Here is a 21,452-nt window from a genome sequence, read left to right on the forward strand (position 1 = left end):
TCATATGTGCCAGCCACTAAGAATTTTCGAGGGTCTCTCTCTTTCTCTCTCTCTCTCTTTGGCTGAAACGAAACTCGTCGAGCGCCCGACAGCCGTGCACCCACGCGCAATTATTTAACGATGGACATTCGGTGTATCAACGATTTTGATACACCTGAAATCTCTTTTAGTATCGAAAAATTAAATACTTGGAGCAGACTCGAAGAAACCACGAAAGATCGAAATATTTTCTTTTATGAAATTCTTGGCATAGCGATATCGTGATCCGTGTAAATAGTCAAAGTTAGCCGGAAACTTGTATATTTTGAATACCGTTCGAAGCGTTAAGTATTTCTCAACGTTTCCCGTGAAACAATTCCCGTGCTGCAATTTTCGAAACTTAGAATCGAAAAGAACCGCCAGATCTCAAGAACGTCGAATACGTTTTAACCTTCTTTCTCCGTGTTATACGATATTATACATTATACACGCGAACGTTTATGCATTTTTACGATGTTACAGGTAGAAAACCTAGTCTCGATACGATGAGGCTATTAAATTATTCGCATCGGTTAACCCGTTACACGGCATTTAATAAGATTGTAAATTATACGTACGGCTGGTTCGATTTGGCGTAGAAAACGGGGAAAAACATTTGAATGTCCATCGCTGTTGCACGATTTCTTAATATATATTCCTTCAACGTATTGAAAACCAGTTCAAAATCGTCCGTGGCAAAGGAAAAAGAGAAAGTCAAACGGATAGAACTATCGAGAGGAAAATGTATAGTTTCTTAGTCATTGTAAACGCTCGTGGAAACGTTATTTTTAGTAAACGATGGGTTGGTGATCGATGATCAAGACTCGGTGACTTGATGATCGATTATGAACGATTCGCGACTCTATGAAATGAACGAATCGTTAGTACAACAAATTGCATGTTGAATATAATAGAATCGAGTCCCGTTACGTGGAAACATTACGAGACGTAAGAGCCTGTCGGGAATCCTGTTGGTCGTGCATTAGGAAATCGTGGTCGATTTTCGAAAGCGATGTACGTTGGTATTCATTCGCGTTTGAAATCGAAGATTATCGTAATAAACGAACGAAACATTGAAAAGAAGAAACAAAAGGGAACACGAAGAAGAGGAAGGGAAAAAGAATTGTTCACCGATGGCAGTGTGTAGTCTATTGGTATAATAGTACACAATATGTCGCCGTAAGAAAGAGATCGTGTTGTAACGACGGTTGAAAAGAGTGGTGCGAAAGAGAGAAACGAACAGGAAGAGGGAAGAGGAGGGGTGAAAAGAAGGTAAAACGAAGCTTTTGAAGGCGAGTGATCGAGCAAGTGTTTGGCTGTGCTGTAGAATAGGAAAGAAACGTGAGATTCGAGAGAAAGAATGAGAGAAAGAGAGGGTGTGAACGAGAGAGATAAAGAATTCAGATGTTAATCGAAGCCAGCGAAAGTATCAAATACTATAGTACTATAGCACTATGTATATATACATACATATATGTATATATATATATATGGGTATATATATAGTAGTATAGTACTATATATAAAACAAAAAAGAAACTCGATCACGATCGAGATCCATTCGGTTCACGGTTGAAAAAACAAATTCTTAAAGATAAGAGCGTAACGTATTTAATGGTCTACACGTGTCGGCCTATACGTGCCTCCTAAAGTCACGACGATCTCTGCCTTTAATCAAGGAGAAAAGTAAGGGAACGTCGCGATAGCGTATCGAAAAAAAAAAAAAAAAAGAACAGTAATTGTTACACGGAAATTCGTGTGCGAATACTGTAGCTGATTATACATTGACATTTCGCTGCTTCGACAAGCTACAGTCTACCATGTATATATTTTCATTAATGTATGTATAATAAAAAGTATATTCGAGACAACGATCGGCTCTGTTTAGTGTGCGCTGTCTTGTCATTCTTCACGTGGGCTATATTATGGTCGGAGAATCGATACACATTTGGAATCGATCGAAACTGTTCCCGTTACGGAGAATATTTTTGGCTTCTGAATAACATATAACATATATATATATTACCGCAATGACGTATTTCTTCTAGAAATAAATTTTAAATGAACAAACTTCGTCGGCTTTGTTTATGTTATGTAAAACGTTACCCGTTTACGTTCATCTTTTTTAATAAATTTTCAATGCATTCTCAATATTTTACACTATATATTATACAACGATCATAATTAAATATATTAGATAAATGCGTGTGATCATAAAGAAAAAAGAAAAAAAATTGGAGAAAAGCATAACTAGGAGAATCAAAAGAACGATGAATGAAATAGCGCGCGTACTTTTTTATTGAATGAATTTGTCACGTGACTTCGCACGCGTTGCTTGGCAACGTAATCCATTTGTACGATTCGTACAGTCGCATGGCTGCGAGTCAGTTTGTCAGTTATTTGATTCACAAAAAATAGTTGATCGTTTAAATTGCGGTTGATAAGTTTTTATCGTTCTTTTCTGTGATGATCGTACAAATTATGTTATTCTTTCATGAATGAAATGAAATGAATGAACATTAAAAGGTATAGAGTCCTTTTCACGTAGAAACCAAAGAGGTTAAGGGAACCTAACCTGGAACATTTTGTTTTGCTTCCTATATTTATATTCTAATATTTATTATTCCAATAAAATGACAGATATTGTATGTTACTTACGTTCGAAAAAATCAGTGATATCGAAGTAAGGAAAAGAAAATAATATTACGGTGGTTTATACAGCTTTCTTGTCATTATTTGACACGGTCTTGTACCGTGTTGATTGATAAAAGGTAAATATAACCTGCTGGTGATTCCAAATACACAATGAGCAAATACAGAAAAAAGGAATCCTCGAGTGAGGACAGTGATAGTGAGGAGGAAAGACGTAAGAAAGATATTAAAGAAAGAGACGAGTTTGCTAATCGACTGAAAGCAAAGGATGAAAGTAAAATACGAAAGGTGGCTATGCCAGCTGGTTCAGGTGCAGGTAGACTATGATCCTTTATAATCTTATGCTTTAGAAACAATTACAAACTTATAAAAATATTAAATAAAAATATTTGGTACAATAAATACATTTGACAAGACTTATAAACAATTTATTATCATTATTATACTTAATCTGTACATATTGTGCCATAATTAAGTAATATATTGTAATTAGTTACATTTAAATATCAATGTGTATTAGTATTATTAATGACACTATTAAGTGTTAATAATGAATAATACTTTTTTGTAAAACCAGCTGAGGCTGCCAAGAGACTCAAAATTATGGAAACAGACATGCGAGAGAAATTGGTACCCAAACTGCGTGTTGAGTCTCGTAGGAAATACTTGGAGAAACGTAAAGAGGATAAGGTGGCTGAATTGGAAGCTGATATAATTGACGATGAATATCTGTTTGAGGAGGAAATGTAATTTCTTATTAATACAACACAATAATTACACAAAGCAATTGCACAATTACATACTCTATTAACATCTTTTTTTTAATGTCAGATTAACAGAACGGGAAAGGAAAGAGCGGGAGCATAAAAAGCAGTTGCTTCAGTTAGCCAAAGAACATGAGAAAGCCAGAGAACTTGAAAGGTTGCAACGTTACTATATGCCTTTGGAAAAGGGAAAAGTGGCACCAGAATTGGAAGTTCCCGATAACGAACCGCCACAATCCGAGCAAAGCAAATGGGAATCTGATCAGATGTCTTCTGCTGTCTTTCGATTTGGCGCAAAAGACAGAAAAGGTACACGGTATTCAATGTCGATATGTGTTAGAATGTTCGTATCTTATTTTTTACTAATTTCTATTAATTTCAGCACAACAGGACTACGATCTTCTGCTGGAAGATGAAGTGGAGTTCGTTCAAGCGTTACGTATGCCTGGCAGTGAGAAGAACAGGAAACGCGAGGATAGTCCTCCTCCGCAAGTAAAGGCGTTACAGACTATACAGGAGACAAAAAGGAGTTTACCGATCTATCCCTTTAGAAATGATCTCATTCAGGCTATCAAAGACCATCAAGTACTTTACAGAATTCGTTAAATCAAACTTAAATTATATAAGATAAGCATTGATTGCTATCTTGCGATTTAATTCGATTTAGGTGCTGATAATCGAGGGAGAAACGGGTTCAGGGAAAACTACGCAAATTCCTCAATATCTATACGAAGCTGGATTCGCGGAGAATAATAAAATTATTGGCTGTACGCAGCCAAGAAGGGTAGCTGCCATGTCTGTTGCTGCGAGAGTTGCTCACGAAATGGCTGTTAAATTGGGAAATGAAGTGGGTTACGCGATTCGTTTCGAGGATTGCACCTCTCATCGTACTCGTATCAAATATATGACTGATGGTACCCTGCACCGTGAATTTCTCAGCGAACCAGATTTGGCTTCTTACAGGTATAAATGGCATCATACAATGAAAATGTATAAATATATACGATATACAATACATATCATATTTTATGGAATGTAATAGTTAATTATATTTATATATTTCATTGTTGCCCATAATCGAAAATAATACAATTCGTATGAATAGGAACTTAATCGAAATCAGCTCCATGGTGAATGTATTAAATTTAGATTTGCCAACACTGTTCAAACTGATTCTTAGTTACTAACAAACGTCTTCGTATTTGCTTTAACGAAACAACGTTATTTTCAGTGTTATGATCATCGACGAAGCACACGAACGTACCTTGCACACGGATATCTTGTTTGGTTTAGTAAAGGATATAACAAGGTTTCGAACAGATCTAAAACTCCTAATTTCGTCCGCTACGTTAGACGCTACGAAATTTAGTGAATTCTTCGACGATGCACCGATATTTCGGATACCTGGTCGCCGGTTTCCCGTTGATATTTATTATACCAAAGCACCAGAAGCGGATTACATCGACGCTTGCGTAGTCTCCATTCTTCAAATACACGCCACTCAGCCACCTGGCGATGTACTGGTGTTCCTAACAGGTTTTTCAATCAGATACTTCTACAAGCAAGTACAATAACTTTTGCTGGAATTTCAAAAGAATTATTTCGCCTAAATTTAATTAACTCAATCCTATTACTATTAGTATTAGTATATTACTTTAATCTCACTCCTAATGACAAGAACAATAACTAGATTTAGCAAGAAATATTGTGTCTTTTCTTTGTGCTCGCTGGATCTATTTCTTCTCCTTGTGAAAAGGTTCGAGAGTATTTCTAGAATAAAACCGCTACCTGTTTCACGATAATGACAAACTAGACCTTCGACTTATTGAAATTTAAAGTACTTAAAAAATTTAAGCACTATTATATTTTTTGGTTTGGTCATTTGTTATTACTTTTTAATAAATTTCTACTAGGTCAAGACGAGATAGAAACATGTCAGGAAATGTTGCAAGAAAGAGTAAGGCGACTAGGTTCGAAATTAGGAGAACTGTTAATCCTACCCGTATATGCTAATCTTCCAAGCGATATGCAAGCAAAAATATTTCAACCCACTCCGCTTGGAGCGAGAAAAGTATGAAAAATAAATTGTATATTTCTCCTTCGTTAAACGTATCACTTTTGCTATTTATCTTTTAATGTTTCCAATTGTTAATTGTACAGGTTGTTCTTGCTACGAACATAGCAGAGACATCATTAACGATAGACAACATAGTGTACGTGATAGACCCTGGATTCGCGAAACAGAACAATTTTAATTCCCGAACAGGCATGGAAAGTTTAATGGTCGTGCCGATTAGCAAAGCTTCTGCGAATCAGAGAGCAGGCAGAGCTGGAAGAGTAGCTCCAGGAAAGTGCTTTCGACTGTACACAGCTTGGGCTTACCAACACGAACTCGAAGACAATACCGTGCCTGAAATTCAGAGGATCAATCTAGGTATGAATAACTTTGTCACTAGACTAAAAATTTTTGCATTTTCATTTATACAAAATTTAAAGATGTAAAAATGCGTAGAATGCATATAATATAGAAAATACAGTACTTTTTATAATTCTTAATAGATGAAAGGAATTTCTGTTTAAATTCCACTTCTTTAGTTATATCCATAAAAATATAAATTTCCATAAAAATTCACAGTCTAGTTATCATGAAATGTCATTTTGCCTACTTGTCCCGTGAATTCTCTATGTTTAATTAAATTATCAAACGACAGGAAATGCCGTGCTGACCCTGAAAGCTCTGGGAATAAATGATTTAGTCCATTTCGACTTCCTGGATCCTCCGCCGCATGAAACGTTGGTCTTAGCTTTAGAACAGCTATACGCGTTGGGAGCTTTGAATCATCGCGGAGAATTAACGAAACTGGGTCGAAGAATGGCTGAATTTCCGCTAGATCCTATGATGGCGAAGATGTTGCTGGCTAGCGAACAATATCGCTGCTCGGAGGAAGTAGCCACGATAGCTGCCATGTTATCTGTGAACGGAGCCATATTCTACAGGCCTAAGGACAAGATCATTCACGCAGACACGGCTCGAAAGAATTTCCATGTGCCTGGTGGCGATCATTTGACTTTATTGAACGTGTACAATCAGTGGCAGCAAAGTGATTTTAGTACTCATTGGTGTTACGAGAATTTCATTCAACATCGTTCAATGAAAAGAGCTAGAGATGTTAGGGAGCAATTAGTCGGATTGATGCAGCGAGTCGAGATGGAACTTGTGTCGGGTATCACGGAAACGCTGAATATCAGGAAGGTGAGTGGGTTCAGATTAACGTACTTTGCCAGTCTTGTTTCTTTTCGTTGTACAATAGTACAACAATTGTACAATAGTAGTAGTAGAAACAAAATCTTAGTGAGGACTCGATTAAATAATCTATTTGCATTTTGGTCTGTTTCTTTTTTGTAGCTCTTCTTTATGTAGCTGAAACAAATTTTAAATATTGCCTGACTAATATTAGATCTACCAAACCAATCAGAATGATCGGTATCAGATCTTTTGTTTTTACAATTATTAAGTAGTAATATTAAATACAAAGTATTTTTGGTAATATTATTATCATTTCAGGCTATCACAGCAGGATATTTCTATCACGTGGCAAGATTGTCAAAAGGAGGTCACTATAAAACTGCAAAACATAATCAGACGGTTTCCATTCACCCTAATAGCTCGTTATTTCAAGAGCTGCCGCGTTGGTTACTTTATCATGAGTTGGTTTTCACTACAAAGGAATTTATGAGACAAGTAAGTAATTAAAACTTAAATACGGAAACTTAAAAATTGCTTTGTCTATAATCATTTGTGAAATGAATATTGTTTCAAGCAGTTGAAAAAGAGAGATATAATTCTATGTAATTATACAGGTGACAGAGATCGAAAGCAAGTGGCTTTTGGAGGTAGCACCTCATTATTACAAACCAAAAGAACTAGAAGATTCTACGAATAAAAAAATGCCGAAAGTTGCAGGACGATCGCACCCAGACGGAACCTACTAATGGTCCTAATGATTAAATAACCATGAATCTTTTTATTTGTATAAAAAACTGTACAAACAGCTCCGACTTTTGAATGCAATTTTTTATAATATAGAAAGTAACAAGCCTAGCCACAATGTACTATACAAGCGTTTGTAATTAATAAATCGTACTATTTATGTTACTCTATTGTAAATGCATTTTATTTTAATAAAAATTTACACTAAATATAAATCGTCCCTTCCATTTTAATATTCCACACCCCAAGGTAAGTAAATAGAAATTAGTGGACAATATTATAACATACAAATTGCAATTCGAGAATCGTTTATAAAGGTAATTAAAGAAAATAGCAAGAATGCAGAAAGGAAGGTAAGTAAGGAAAACAAGGTAAGAAAATTTAGCCATTTCCTTACACATCATATCTCCCTGATACACATCCCCAATTTTGGAACAAAAATCTTTGCCCGAAACCTTACTTACCTTTCTTATTCTATTTGTTTCAGAGATTCCTAGAATTGCAGAAATTTTGTACTTATGTTTTTAAACTTTTCACTTATTCACTGCATACTTATCTTAGAGGATAAGATGTGAAATAATGGCACAAGATTATTATGTTTTACAATTTATTTAAATTTATCTATAAATTCATTTATATTACAAAGCACAGAACAAATACTATTTTTGTAACATGAATGCTTTTGCATTCCTATTTTCATAGACTATGAATCATTCTTCGCGTGCAGGGTGTTCGACTACAGATGTAAGAAAATTTAAGGATTGATTCGTAAAGCTAAAATAAGAATTTTCTGAGATAAGTTTCCTCAAAGTGTTTCCAGCTTTTTTCATTTGGTATCATTTTTATTATTCATTTGTCGTAAGTTAGAGCTTCCTCAAAATAAACGAATCGATTTCGTACAAACGATGTTGTGCTTGTGTACAATAAATGATAAAAGACTCGAGTTCTAAGTAAAGCGGTTATCCGAAGAAATTCATAAAAATGTAACTTCGCAAATGGCACTGTAACACACGATAGACATTACGATAATGATACGGTGCGTGCATATCAAGGTAGGCGAATGTGGACAATATCTTTCTTGTGAAAAGAAAGCTTTCTATAGGTACCATTCTGTAAAGATATAGCTAATCCTATAGTGGCCAGTGTTTTATGAAATTTCTCTGAGATCTTTATCTACGCGATTATATAGAATTTTTTTTTATTTAAAAATCGAAGAGTAAATAAACAGCCAATTGCGTTTTGGTTGGAATTGTTTTTGTTAAACGACGAAATAGTAACCAACAAATATAATTTCGGTTTAGGAAGACGTGTAGTTTGCCATTGATTCTTAATCACATACTCGTGTACAGCATCAAAGGATTCGCAATTGTTTCTTGTAACTTTCTTAATACGATTTTCTTTTCTCTAACATGTAATGTAGCATATAAAACAAGACTTACGGTTAACAATAGGATATTATTAGACATACACATTGGAGTACACTTTGCAAAAATACGTACAGTATTCAAAATATATTGCCCATTATGATATCTAGCAAATAAAACAATCGTTTACCTGGCTTATCGTTTTCCATTTATTTAATCACACTCGTGAAAATATGAATTTGCATAAATATTAATTACACAATTAGTCAATGTTTCCAATCTCCGTGTTGTTCAAGGGTCTACTGTAATAATGACACGATCAATGAAGATTATTCTTAATAATAATAATAATAATAATAATAATAGACTTATCTTTCTTTTTCAAACTCCTGTAGAAATTCCTTCCGGGTGGAAAATGAGTATTCTGCAGCCAGCTTTTAATATATTAATCGTCTGTGGATGCTGGATACCACCGTCTTGTCGGACATTCTACGGAAAGTTGTTGTACGCTGCATACACGGCGTTCGTGATTTTTCTATTGTGCAGTTTCTGCATCTCGCAATTTCTGAACGTGATACTGAACGTAAGAACGGCGGAAGAGTTAAGCGACAGCTTCTACATGTTCATCGCGTCCATTCTTTCCTGTTGCAAGATCTTTACGCTTCTGGTCAACCATAAAGCGATTAGAATCCTCAGCAGGAAGCTCGACGAGGAGCCTTGTAAACCGATAGATGAGCAGGAGATTACGATCCGAAGAAGATTCGACAAAAGCATCGGGTATATGATTATTTTCATTATTGTATAGTTTTTTTAATTATTATTTTCAATTATTTAATACTAATCTTATTATTTAACTCAAATGACCGGTTTCAAAATTTAATTTAAAATTCAATGTTTGTTAATATAAGAATTTATCTCAGCGTGTCTTATCTCTCCTCGAGGAGATTCTTCCTCGAAGAAGAAATTTCTTGGCTGTCTGTACAATCTACGCTCGCTCGCTATCAAACAATTCAGAAATGGACATAGCGGCATACTTCGAATTTTATGATATTTTCTAATACGAATATTGTATGCGGTATTTTTCGGACGCCGAAATTATCGATATTATGTAATTCGCATTACCTTTATTCGAAAACAGTGAGAAGATGGCTAATTTAAAAAGAAAGAAAAGATTCTTCTAGATGAATATTTCCATTTCCAAAAACTGAAGCATGTATAAACAATGTACTACAAATTACGTATCGTCAAAATTTCAAAGAAATCGTAAGAATGTCGATCTACACTGTAAATACCTTAAAAAGAACCAGGAATCTCATTAGTAGGCTATTTGGAGATAACGTGGATTGTTAAAAGCTAAAATAAATTGTTCTAACATTTCCTCCGCCATATTTCCTGGAAATAGTGTATGTACATTCTTTCTGGCTAAAAAAAAAATCATATTTCATTGCTTTTCATTTAATTGCGTGATAGCTGTATCTTCTACCATTTCGATTTTTCAATTATAGAAATCGAATATAACTGAATTTGACCAGATGTAGCTTCTTAAAGAGAACTACAAAACCCTTCAGCAGGCCATCTAGAAGTAAACTAAATCGTTTTTTATTTTTTATTATTTTTTCTTTATTAGAACAAGCGCACAAGTGCCTTTCAAATTTATAGACGCTTTACAGGTCGATCACGATCTACTACACGATTATGGTGATGCTTACGGTTGCCTGTATGATATTATTTTCGTTCCTCACTGACTTCGGCGACCGGAAGCTCGCGTACAAAGCCTGGCTGCCTTTCAACTATTCTGTGTCCAATTGCTATTACATCGCGTACGCTCATCAGATCATCGCACTGATTGGCACGGCGCTTCTAAACGTGGCCTGTGATGTGCTGGTTTGCGGGTTGCTCGTTCACGTCTGCGGCCAGCAAGAAATCCTGAAGCATAGAGTAATGGAACTGAAGAAAGAACCGAGACCTGACATTGGAAAAATCGTGCGTTTTCACGATTATTTATACGGGTTAGTGTTATCCGTTTGAATAAATAAATAGAATTATTTCAGCATCCAGTAACTAACGTAATACATAAGAACATAAAATATTATAAATACGAATTGCTTTCTTCATGTAACTTGAGAATATACGTACAAAGAAAAATATACACTGCCATTTAATGCATACAAGCTGACTTTAGCTTCTTATGGAGAAAAGATAAAAGATAAAAAATGATATACATTCATATCGAGCATTAAAACTGTAATTTAATTTTAATGAAGAGAGTATTACAGAGAGTATTTTAATTGTTCTACATTCTACATTCATATCATACATCAATATCATACGATACTTAGTTTAAGTACATATTTACTATAAAATTTATGCGCGGTATATATTAAAATTTGTTAAATCATAAGGCATTTTTCTCGTATTTAACCAACATCGTACAAGTGTATTTTTATTTCTTCATAAAATCCTCTTCAAACAAATCTTACATTCGCGTTATGTTTAAGCGCAGATACGTTTCGATAATACAGCAGAAGTTTCAAGAAATAATAGGTGTTCAACTTCTATCGAGCACCTTCGTGGTGTGTTTTATACTGTACGAATTGTCGAACGCGCCAGTGAACTCCAAATATTTGCAATTCGTCTTATACCTGACCTGCATGATGACACAGGTCTTCTTCTACTGTTGGTATGGAAATCAGCTCAAATTAAAGGTAAATTTTACTGAACCGAGTTATCTGATAAAATTAAAGCTACTCGATTATGGATTATAATTCGACGATATGCGAAACAATAGAGTGTCGAGGTTGCGAATGCAATCTTTGAGGCGGATTGGATATCGTTTGATAATAGCAGCAAGAAGAGTTTGATAAACGTAATGAGAAGAGCCACGAAACCGATCGAATTGACCTGTGCCTACATATTTACGATGGACTTGAAAACTTTCGTGGACGTTAGTATATAGAATAAAATATATATATAGTCATGAAAGTATTTGGATATCTACTAATAGAAACCTGTTATGAACATATTGCGTATGTTGCAAAAAACATTTTAAAATTGAAGAGATGAGTTATGACTAGTCGTAATCATTAAATTGCAGATTTTTATACATTTATGCGTATAAGTGCACAGAATGCACATAATTTGTGAAAGTATGCAAAATGTTCAAAGTATAATACTCTTTACATATAATATACATCTAGCAAGTAAAATAGTGTTCTATCTATGTTCCACTTATTTAACAATGTTTCTAAAAATATGAATTTACATAAATGTTCATAGAGTTTCAAACAAAAATTCCATAAAGTTTTCTATATGCATATGTATACATACATAGCACGTATAATATGTTTATAAAATTTCTATACTAATTGTAAATGTCCAAATACATTTGTGAATCGATATAGACATGTGTCTCACAAAGCAAGGATTTCACTGATTTATTAATACGTTTACGTTTCTTACAGATACTGAAAATGTCGTACTCGACGTACAATTTGCTCCAAAGGACGAAAGAATCTTAAAATATGAGGATTCTCGTAAAAATTAAAACTGATCGTCACAAGCAAACAAACGCGTCGAACTTTTGGAATTCGAAGCTTTTTGAATGTCGAAATTAAAAATTTGGAATTTCTGCGGTCAAACAATATTCCACACCTTTCCGCAGGAGACGATCGATGCTAATTTTTACGTGTTACCTTCAAGAAACGCTAATACAATGAAATCTGTCCAACGATATGTAAATCATGCAATTGCCACGCTAAAGATACTAAAATTCAACTTACCTTTATACGAAGCCTGCTTCATATTCTCTCGTCCTCTTTTCCTTCCAAAATGAAATTTCTATCGATACTCGTGAACGTTTTTTTCGAAATAAAAGAAATGTCTATGTTCTATTCCATTCTATGTCCATGGCATCTGGTCAATTTCTCTGCTTGCCAGTCGTTAAATATTTAAACTTGTTGTCTTATGCATAAGACGATATAAATTCAAAAGACTCGAAAATAAATAGTTGCGAGGAATTTTAAATTCCTTCTGGACGTTTTCCATGCATCTACCTGGAATTACAATAATAATATAGTCCATGCACCAGAAAGGGGCAAGTTTTATGAACGATAATCTTCGTGCGATACGTATCGATATTCCGTGTCTATACATTGTCGCACGCTATTAAATATATTATACGACAACGCATTTCGTCGACATTCGTATCTTTCTTCTCTTATATTTCCAGTTTGTCAGCATACCGTACCAAATAATATCAGGGGTCTTCGGCTATTGTAAGCAAAAGCTCTTTCAAGCAAGTGTTAAGAAGAAAAACTCGTATCGATCGGATACTTTGTTATTATTTTCAGAAGCTAATCTCTACATCTATTAAAACATCCATTAAAATTTACTATTATTTCCAAATAATCGTTATTTTCACAGGAAACTTTACTTTTCAAGAAATCATCGGACGATGATTAGAAACGTCAGAGACGAAGAAGAGAAATATATTAGTGCAGAAATTTAAAGATACAGAAATATCTATAGGAACGAGCAATCGGTGCAGAAATTTAAAAAACTGAGCGATGCATCTGTTACGATTGACATATCGTTTTTTGACAATATGCGCCTGTTGGCGACCGCCGTTGCTATCGCCATTAAAAAATGTTGCATACACCGTCTACCGTTATTACGTGATACTGTTGGTGTATGGTGGCTCAATTTGTCAATTCATCGATCTAATATTCATCGTGGAGACCTTAGATGAGTTCTGCGACAATATTTACCTAACTCTGACATTTTTCATTTCGTGTCTCAAGATGTACAGTATATTGTCCAATCGTAAGAATATCATCGTCATAACGGATATGCTAGAGAGCACACCTTTTCAACCAGAGACGAAGGAGGAGATCGAGATTCGAGAAAAGTGTGAAAGACGAGCCAGGTAAATATTTTACGTAATATAATTTTGGTATTGAGAGCAAAAGTGTACCAAACATTTCTTTCTTTTCTGTGAACGTGACTTTACAGTTTTCATAGATTCCAATGAACGTTATTAAATCATACAAAAGAGGAAGAATTAATTTTTTCAAATCAAAGAATACATTACGTTACAATGAATACAAATACGTGTGTTTTAGACAGAGAATTATTGATTTTGTTGCGTATCGAACTTAGTCCGCTTTGCTCTCGACGACCCAATTATTTTCAATATGTTTACTCTTAGTTCCTACGATATAATTTTCTATATCATTCTCGTATATATAATTATCAATAAAGATAGATATATTCCACATGACATTACCTATCACCTTACGAATCGCCACAGATCGAACGCGTTTTATTACGCACTTCTAGTTGAATCGTCAGTGGTGGTAATGTCGGTGTTAACATTGCTCGGTGCATTGTACAAAGGCGAACATCACAAGCTAGCGTTTCGAATGTGGTTACCTTGGAACAATACTTCGACAGCCACCTATAGCTTCATCTACAGTCAACAAATTTTAATTCACGCCTTCAATGGTCTGCTGCACGTTGCCTGCGACAGCCTCATATGGACGTTGTTGATGTTCATCTGCAATCAGATCGAAATCTTCGGATATCGCTTGAAAAAGATCGAACAAGGCACGAATGATTGCAAACTGTGCATTCGTTATCATAATCTCATCTATCGGTACGGTATACCCCGTATTTCAGCGTTTCATTTTCTTCTACTCCCTTAACTGAAGATAGAATATCGCAGTTTACAACGTACAATTCATATAAGACAATTTCTTTAAGTTTCGATATACAATTATCACAGCTTATTATCATTCTACGTATAATCAACTTTCCTACGTTAAAAATCTCCATTTATAGAATTTACGTCATTTATCATTTCAACTTTTGTATTCAATATTTAGCGAGTAAGCTAGAAACTCGTTGCACAGTTAAGGGATTACCGATATCGTGGAATAATATTCATATTCGATAATATATAAAATAATATCATATATCTCGTAATTCGTTCGTCGACGAAACAATTGCAGATTCGCCACCATGATAAACGAAGAGTTTAAACTGATGATTTTCGTTCAGTTCGCAGTGAGCACGCTGACGATATGCATGAATCTTTACATCTTAACGGGAACGAACATCTCGCTCGAGATGATTGTGAAAATAATTATGTTCAGCAGCTGTATGTTAACACAGATATACATTCTATGTTGGTACGGGAATGAAGTTGAGCTGAAGGTATTTCCCTTAACGATAACGCAATTATCGTTTGGTTTAATCTTCTTTTGTTAAATCTTTCCAGTAACGTTGTCTGTTCTTCATTTAGAGCCTGGAAATTTCCAATATGATTTTTGAAATCGACTGGCTAGCGCTCAAGGAAACCACTAAACGGGACTTGTTAATGATCATGATGCGTGCGAGATCTCCCATACAAATGACTAGTGTTTACGTGGTGACGATGAATCTCAAGTCGTTCGTGATCGTTAGTATGGAAAGAATCGACCTTTTTTTTTTTTTTTTTTTTTTTTGACTGACTGACGCTTCCTTATTGTCTAATAATCGCTAAAAAATCAGATAAGTCTATCGCAGAGTTTTCTGAACTAAACTAAACGAAACTAAAAACTTTTTCATCTTATTGGATATTTTCTTATTGGATTTATTTCCAGATGAAGTCTCATAAAGAAGTAAAAATGAATTAAATACGAAAGTTTCAATTCTCCCTGTAAAATAAGAATCCGCAAGAACCAATATACGTAATATGTTCTTTTTCCAATAAAAGTAGACATTGATATTACCAATAATATACTTCATATTTCCAGTAATTGCAGAAATGAGAAATTCGATACCAGACGTTCCGACTGGATTGATAGTTTTATTATCAACGTATAATCTGTGTTTCATACCATCATACGAAATTCTCTTTGTCGCAGTTGTTGAAAACTTCTTATTCGGCGTACAATCTGCTGCAAGGTATGTAGCAGAGGTTAGCGAGCCAAGCAGCAGCTTCTCGAGAGACGAATAAAGGCACGACCCTTTCATGGACACACGCAATGGAGGAATGTAGAGTATGCGAAAGGAATAAACGAAACAATAAATAATATACAGAAGCGTTACGTTTATAACGGAACTCATTCCTCTTTTACCATTAATTTCTCTTCTCTTCTCTCGAAGAAGCCTGGACACCTTTTAAATATTTATCTATGGAAAACGACCATCGCGTTCCATTCTGCACGCTGATCATTTATATTTCAAGCAAACCGCCGTCAATATCGCCATCGACATTAACAACGTGTATCGTGAATTCACGTTGAAAGAAGAAAGGGGAAACAGCAAGACATAAAATTATCGGTATCTTGTTTTGTAACTGTTGCAAAAGTAATTGCGCGACTGCGTACTTTGTAACGGAAGATAGTGGTTTCTAAGGTAAAATCTAAAGGTACAGTTCTGACAATTAACTGGTTCATTTGAGCGAACTCGATCTAGTATTTAGGTACTGTGTTATTGGTAATATCTTTCGGCAAAGAATTAACCGATCGGAATATACTTTGTGGATATTTATTTAAATTCATATTGTTATGAAAACAACTGAAGGAATGGGACCTATAGATATTTGTTTCGCATATTTTTGCATACTGTGTGTATTGCGTGTATTTTTTCATGTTTAAATTTCCCACAAATGTGTGAAAATTTGCAATCTATTAATTATTAGTTCGCTTCTACGAACGCGTACAATATTGCCATCAATTATTATTTTTTATTATTAGAATTATTTTACATTTGTAAACATATCGAGGATTATAAGAAACGAAGTTTAGAAAAATTCGAAATGCACACTTTACGTTGGACATTCGCGCTTCTTACTCTGACCGGTCTTATACGACCGTCCACGTGGAAATATTTATGGAAAAGAGTTTTGTACGATGTTTACACGATCGTCGTGTTGCTGTTGCTCTTCAGTTTCGAAACTTCGCTGATTCTGGATCTTGTCATCAACGTGGATAATCAAGATGATTTTAGTGAAAATTTGTACGTAACGCTGGTACTGTTCTCTAGCTGTTGCAAGGCTCTTGTGCTACTAATTTATCGAGGAAATATTGAAATTTTAATGGGCGTTCTGCTAGAGAAACCTTTCGTACCTGTGAACGACGAAGAGATTGACATTCGAACGAAATTCGAGGAACGAATCGAGTAAGTTGGTATTGTAGTTACAGTACGATAAAGATTGAAATAGCAGTCGAGCCTCGATTATTGAAAGATTTGAAAATGATCCCTTGTCGGAAAAATCGAGAAACGAGAATAGTAATTGAGAGAAATTATTACATTTTTATGTAAAAATTTTTGTTTTCGTTTAATATCGATATTTATGAAACAGTTTAAAAGCGTTTGCTTCTATTTAATATTTATAAAACAGCTCAAGCGTAAATGCTTTTTTATTCAAGAGAAAATAAATTTAAAAACAAAGAAATTCGAATAGCATGCCATGATTAAAATGCAGATAATCGAGGTTTCGCTATATTTGTAAAACGACAATGGTAGAATTAATTGTATTACATTTATAGATGGAACTCCAAAGCTTACTCGTTTGTACTTCACTTCTTCGTGGCCTGGCTATGGATAGGCGCATTTCTTACAGACTTCAGACACGGAAGACTGAAATTTCGAGCCTGGATACCTTATGACTATAATTCACCGCTTCTCTTTCTTTTTAGCTTTATTCATCAGATCCTGGCCACGATATTCAGCACGAATTTGAACATCGTTTGCGATTGTTTGTTCAGCGGTATACTGATTCACATTTATTGCCAATTCGAGATCCTTGAACACCGTATGAAAAACATTACTACGGACAAAGATTACTCGGCGAAATTCTGTGCACATCATCATCACCGCATATACAAGTTTGTTTTAATATTATATTACTATATAAATAAATATAAGCAAATTTCTCAATCTTCGTTCATTAGAACCGTTCTCTTCTTCGCAAAGTTTCTCAATTACCTAGATATTAAGCAATTAATTTTGAGAATCCCCTCGAAAGCAAAATCTTTCAATATATTCCTTCAAATAAAAAATATTTCATGTATCTCTACGTGTATTTTTCATAAATGAGCAGACTTTCGCAATACATGGTTATGTATCTGGGGAAATAAATTACAGATTCGCATCGATGGTGAACGATAACTTCAAAATGATCATGTCGATGCAATTTTTGATAAGCACCGGAGCCGTGTGTTTCAATCTTTATCGATTGTCGGTAATGAAATTTGGCCCGAAATTTATGGAAACAGCGACCTACACGTTGTGTCTGCTCATGCAGATATTCTACTACTGTTGGTACGGCAACGAAGTCAAGCTGAAGGTACGTTTTACTTGTGATCTAATGGTCTTGCTAGAGGCCGAATTGCGAGATTTTACAATTTCAAATATTTCCGTTCTATAGAGTCTGGAAATTCCTAACGCGGTGTTGGAAAGTAATTTACCATTTTTAAACGACAGCTCGAAGAAGATTCTTTTACTGATCATGAGACGCTCGTTAGAACCTATCGAATTCACTAGTTGCCATGTCATCTCCATGAACCTCGAATCTTTCGCTATAGTCAGTATCAAAGAAACAAGTAACACTTTAACCCTTTGACAGTGTAATAAAACGACGAAGAACTCAGAAAATGATTAATTTCGAAAATAATTATATTATATGTTTGCTATATATTAGAAAATAAGAATGATTCCAATCAAAAGAAATGATTGGAAGGTGATTTTATTACATTTTGCAAGTTTTGCCACACTGTCCAATAATCTTTGAAATGAATGGACATTTTTACGTTTATTGTTCCGCTTTAGTGCGTACGTGTTTCTGCTTACGTGTAAATTGTAAAGTTATTGTACTATCTCGTGACGTAAATGGAAGTCAAATCCGTAAGACAAGCGAAGATAAAGAATTCTAGCACTATATTTGACTTGCCTCGATCTGTTTTGGACTGTAATACTGTCAAGGGGTTAACGCGATTCTGTTACCATTAGAAAGAAATATTTTTACAGAAATAATTTCGCTACTATCTTAGTAATCGTCTCTCTATCGAATGTTTTGTTTGTGACAGTTGCTGAAGACTTCCTATTCAGCGTACAATTTGCTTCAACAAAGCAAACTAAACGACTAAGAACCGTCGTATTTTAATCCGAGTGTAATAAGAAACATGGGCTACTCACATGCAGACTAATACAAATGTTCTTTTTTTTTAAGACACACATCAATAAATCAATACGTTATTTCCCGTCCTGTGTTTTCTTTTGCTCGAAATAAAAGTCAAACCATTCTTTGGCTAATTAGAGCTCTGATAAAACTAGAAATGTCAACATTAGTTGAACAAGCGTTGTATTTTCTAATCAGTAAAGGTAAATATAAAAATAGTATCTAGATAATACACACACAATATATGACATTTTTCGCTGTCTATCAAACGTCTGACAATGACTTTAATTAGTTATTTCCAAGAGCCGTTGGCACGAAAATTTGTCGAAAATAACTGAGAAAGAAAATAGCCTAGCTTGACATTAATATTACACTGATTCAAATAATTCTACCTCAATTTATATTCCCTCCTTTTCTCTGAATCTTCCAGTTTCCTATCCTACAAGCAACTATAATTAAAAGTTGTCTTCATTGTTCGATTCTTGAAAACTAACTGAAGTACGGGCAGTAATATAAATACACGTTAGAAACAGTGAAAACGTCGTCATTAAAAATGTAATTACATAAGAATATACCTACACTACTCGGGACGATGCCAAGTTCAAGGTAATCAATCAAATAGAATGTAACTCGTCGGTTAAATAACACACACTATGACGTTTAGTGCCACCACAGCATGTATATTTCAATACAATAAAATAAACGGAAGCTAGAAATGCAGAATAGAAAGAAACACACGGTCACTCTATAATAGTGATTATTAAAAATGTAACTTCTTACGTCGTCGCAGTGCGGTAACGTCGATAGTGACGATAATTACATGGGGGTGAATTCCAAGAGGGAACTATCCCATTTAAGGCAGCGTAAACATTTCGTATACCTACGGTTCTTAGTAGCATCTAATGCTTCGAACGATACACTTACTTCAAAGATAATATTTATTTTCATATTCTCATGTTCGATACTACATTTGATTTGAAATAGCTTGTTCTTTTGATGAATCAAAATATACCGTAAAAAATGCTGCTAGTCATATTGCGAAGGCTGATAGTATAAGACCTAACTGTTCGAAGACACTTGATCGTTCGATCTTTCCTAACGCGAAGTTTAAGTAAGACAAATCATACCGTAAATATTGAAAATGCACGTACTACGATGGACATTCAAACTTTTCATCGCCAGCGGATATTTTTTACCGCCCACGTTGAAGTCTCCAACAAAACGCTTTCTGTATAATTTATATACGGTCTTCGTGACGTTGTACTTGTGGAGCTACTGCCTCACGCTAATCCTGGACATTTGCTTCAACACGAGAACGCGGGACGACCTGCGTGACAATTTTAACATATCTGTCGCGATATTTATCACGAGTTACAAATATGTCAGCTTAGTCTTAGGGCGAAAAGCTATCATAAATATGTTGGATCTACTCAAGAAGAAGCCCTTTGTGCCAGAGAACAATGGGGAAGGAGAAATTCACGCGAGATACGACAATCTAATCGAGTAAGTTCTTTCTGTTCGTTGTAATATATATAACTGTAAGGAAATTATTATAATGTTATTTTTTCCTTTTTTTTTTTAGAAAAGTCGCGGTGGGTTATACGATCCAAGTCACATTCTGTGTGCTTTCTTTATTAGGAATGACATTGATGTGTGATTTTAAATTGAAAAAATTAATGTTCCGCGCTTGGTTTCCATTCGACATCACCTCCTCGTGGCTTGCGTTTTCTATGACGTTTCTCTATCAGTTCGTGGGTTTAGTGATCATATCCAATGGTGTCTGTATTTTCGACACGTTATTCGTCGGCCTATTGCTTCATATATGTTGTCAACTTGAGATGCTGGTTTATCGCTTGCACAATATCGAAGGACATGAAATTCAATCGTTAAAACACTGCGTTTGGCACCATAATAAAATATTCAGGTTCGTTTCCTGTATGCTTCTATTTAAATAAATTAACGATCTGACGAAGCCAATTGAAGAGAGAGGTTTGGGAGAAACCGAAATAAGTTTTATATTTACTGACTTTCCATTTTACGACTAAAAAGCTAAGGGTATTAACACTATTTTGATATTCTAACGAGCATATCTTAGAAATGAAGAAGGGCTTGAAAAATATACATATGTCGTGTCTCAAAAACCAATAAAAAGAAATTTTGATAACGCGGGATTAATCGACAACACTGGATTTTAACACGACTTAGCTATTACAAAGTGGCGAACGCGATTTGTTACTTTCCTTGCCAAAAACCTTCAGTTAAAGAAAACAATGAAGTAATACTTATCTCAATTATTTCAGGTTCGCCGATATGGTAAACAATTTCTTTAACAAATTAATGTTCGTGCAATTTGTGGAAAGCACAGTCTCGATGTGCTTTACTCTTTACGTACTAACAGACATAGAAGGCACTGCGCAATTAATAGGATGGTCTACGTACATGTTTGCCGGGATATTTCAAACATTTTACTTTTGTTGGTTCGGAAATGCAGCGAAAGT

At 34.8% G+C, this 21,452-nt stretch overlaps 6 protein-coding genes across 6 annotated transcripts; all 6 read left to right on the forward strand.

Moving 5' to 3' along the window:
* The first annotated feature begins 2,392 nt into the window (after window positions 1-2,392).
* Window positions 2,393-7,595, forward strand: LOC117231623 (pre-mRNA-splicing factor ATP-dependent RNA helicase DHX16). Its single transcript, XM_033490226.1, has 11 exons — window positions 2,393-2,986; window positions 3,248-3,416; window positions 3,502-3,743; window positions 3,817-4,019; window positions 4,102-4,397; window positions 4,666-4,970; window positions 5,348-5,505; window positions 5,595-5,868; window positions 6,146-6,687; window positions 7,000-7,176; window positions 7,296-7,595. The coding sequence occupies exons 1-11, from the start codon at window positions 2,824-2,826 to the stop codon at window positions 7,425-7,427; spliced, it is 2,661 nt and encodes an 886-aa protein (XP_033346117.1). The 5' UTR covers window positions 2,393-2,823; the 3' UTR covers window positions 7,428-7,595.
* Window positions 7,596-9,188: 1,593 nt separating this feature from the next.
* LOC117231626 lies at window positions 9,189-9,780 on the forward strand. The gene has a single exon (XM_033490230.1). It carries the CDS (start codon window positions 9,205-9,207, stop codon window positions 9,592-9,594), a length of 390 nt encoding a protein of 129 aa, XP_033346121.1. The 5' UTR covers window positions 9,189-9,204; the 3' UTR covers window positions 9,595-9,780.
* A 663-nt stretch (window positions 9,781-10,443) lies between these two features.
* On the forward strand, window positions 10,444-12,562 carry LOC117231728 (odorant receptor 94b-like). Its single transcript, XM_033490431.1, has 4 exons — window positions 10,444-10,798; window positions 11,293-11,494; window positions 11,578-11,733; window positions 12,251-12,562. The coding sequence occupies exons 1-4, from the start codon at window positions 10,485-10,487 to the stop codon at window positions 12,305-12,307; spliced, it is 729 nt and encodes a 242-aa protein (XP_033346322.1). The 5' UTR covers window positions 10,444-10,484; the 3' UTR covers window positions 12,308-12,562.
* Window positions 12,563-13,588: 1,026 nt separating this feature from the next.
* LOC117231729 (odorant receptor 4-like) lies at window positions 13,589-15,970 on the forward strand. Its single transcript, XM_033490432.1, has 5 exons — window positions 13,589-13,713; window positions 14,098-14,442; window positions 14,780-15,002; window positions 15,091-15,246; window positions 15,695-15,970. The coding sequence occupies exons 1-5, from the start codon at window positions 13,589-13,591 to the stop codon at window positions 15,740-15,742; spliced, it is 897 nt and encodes a 298-aa protein (XP_033346323.1). The 3' UTR covers window positions 15,743-15,970.
* A 597-nt stretch (window positions 15,971-16,567) lies between these two features.
* On the forward strand, window positions 16,568-16,956 carry LOC117231730. Its single transcript, XM_033490433.1, has one exon. It carries the CDS (start codon window positions 16,591-16,593, stop codon window positions 16,954-16,956), a length of 366 nt encoding a protein of 121 aa, XP_033346324.1. The 5' UTR covers window positions 16,568-16,590.
* Window positions 16,957-17,899: 943 nt separating this feature from the next.
* LOC117231630 (odorant receptor 46a-like) lies at window positions 17,900-18,993 on the forward strand. Its single transcript, XM_033490234.1, has 3 exons — window positions 17,900-18,123; window positions 18,205-18,360; window positions 18,863-18,993. The coding sequence occupies exons 1-3, from the start codon at window positions 17,932-17,934 to the stop codon at window positions 18,920-18,922; spliced, it is 408 nt and encodes a 135-aa protein (XP_033346125.1). The 5' UTR covers window positions 17,900-17,931; the 3' UTR covers window positions 18,923-18,993.
* Window positions 18,994-21,452: the final 2,459 nt, after the last annotated feature.

Source organism: Bombus vosnesenskii, unplaced genomic scaffold (genome assembly GCF_011952255.1).
Source record: "Bombus vosnesenskii isolate JDL3184/JDL3185 unplaced genomic scaffold, Bvos_JDL3184-5_v1.1 scf7180000013273, whole genome shotgun sequence".
Taxonomy (NCBI): Eukaryota; Metazoa; Arthropoda; class Insecta; order Hymenoptera; family Apidae; genus Bombus; species Bombus vosnesenskii.

Bases quoted from the DNA above. Each gene is read 5' to 3' on its own strand.
- LOC117231626 (XM_033490230.1), top strand. From the start codon at position 9,205: ATGAGTATTCTGCAGCCAGCTTTTAATATATTAATCGTCTGTGGATGC.
- LOC117231623 (XM_033490226.1), top strand. From the start codon at position 2,824: ATGAGCAAATACAGAAAAAAGGAATCCTCGAGTGAGGACAGTGATAGT. The intron at 4,971-5,347 runs GTTTTTCAATCA...AATTTCTACTAG, and splicing joins TGTACTGGTGTTCCTAACAG to GTCAAGACGAGATAGAAACA. The intron at 6,688-6,999 runs GTGAGTGGGTTC...TTATCATTTCAG, and splicing joins AAACGCTGAATATCAGGAAG to GCTATCACAGCAGGATATTT.
- LOC117231630 (XM_033490234.1), top strand. From the start codon at position 17,932: ATGGTGAACGATAACTTCAAAATGATCATGTCGATGCAATTTTTGATA. The intron at 18,124-18,204 runs GTACGTTTTACT...TCCGTTCTATAG, and splicing joins GCAACGAAGTCAAGCTGAAG to AGTCTGGAAATTCCTAACGC. The intron at 18,361-18,862 runs GTCAGTATCAAA...TGTTTGTGACAG, and splicing joins ACCTCGAATCTTTCGCTATA to TTGCTGAAGACTTCCTATTC.
- LOC117231729 (XM_033490432.1), top strand. From the start codon at position 13,589: ATGTACAGTATATTGTCCAATCGTAAGAATATCATCGTCATAACGGAT. The intron at 15,003-15,090 runs GTATTTCCCTTA...TTCTTCATTTAG, and splicing joins GGAATGAAGTTGAGCTGAAG to AGCCTGGAAATTTCCAATAT. The intron at 15,247-15,694 runs GTTAGTATGGAA...TCTTTGTCGCAG, and splicing joins ATCTCAAGTCGTTCGTGATC to TTGTTGAAAACTTCTTATTC.
- LOC117231730 (XM_033490433.1), top strand. From the start codon at position 16,591: ATGCACACTTTACGTTGGACATTCGCGCTTCTTACTCTGACCGGTCTT.
- LOC117231728 (XM_033490431.1), top strand. From the start codon at position 10,485: ATGGTGATGCTTACGGTTGCCTGTATGATATTATTTTCGTTCCTCACT. The intron at 10,799-11,292 runs GTTAGTGTTATC...GTTTAAGCGCAG, and splicing joins TTTCACGATTATTTATACGG to ATACGTTTCGATAATACAGC. The intron at 11,495-11,577 runs GTAAATTTTACT...GCGAAACAATAG, and splicing joins GAAATCAGCTCAAATTAAAG to AGTGTCGAGGTTGCGAATGC.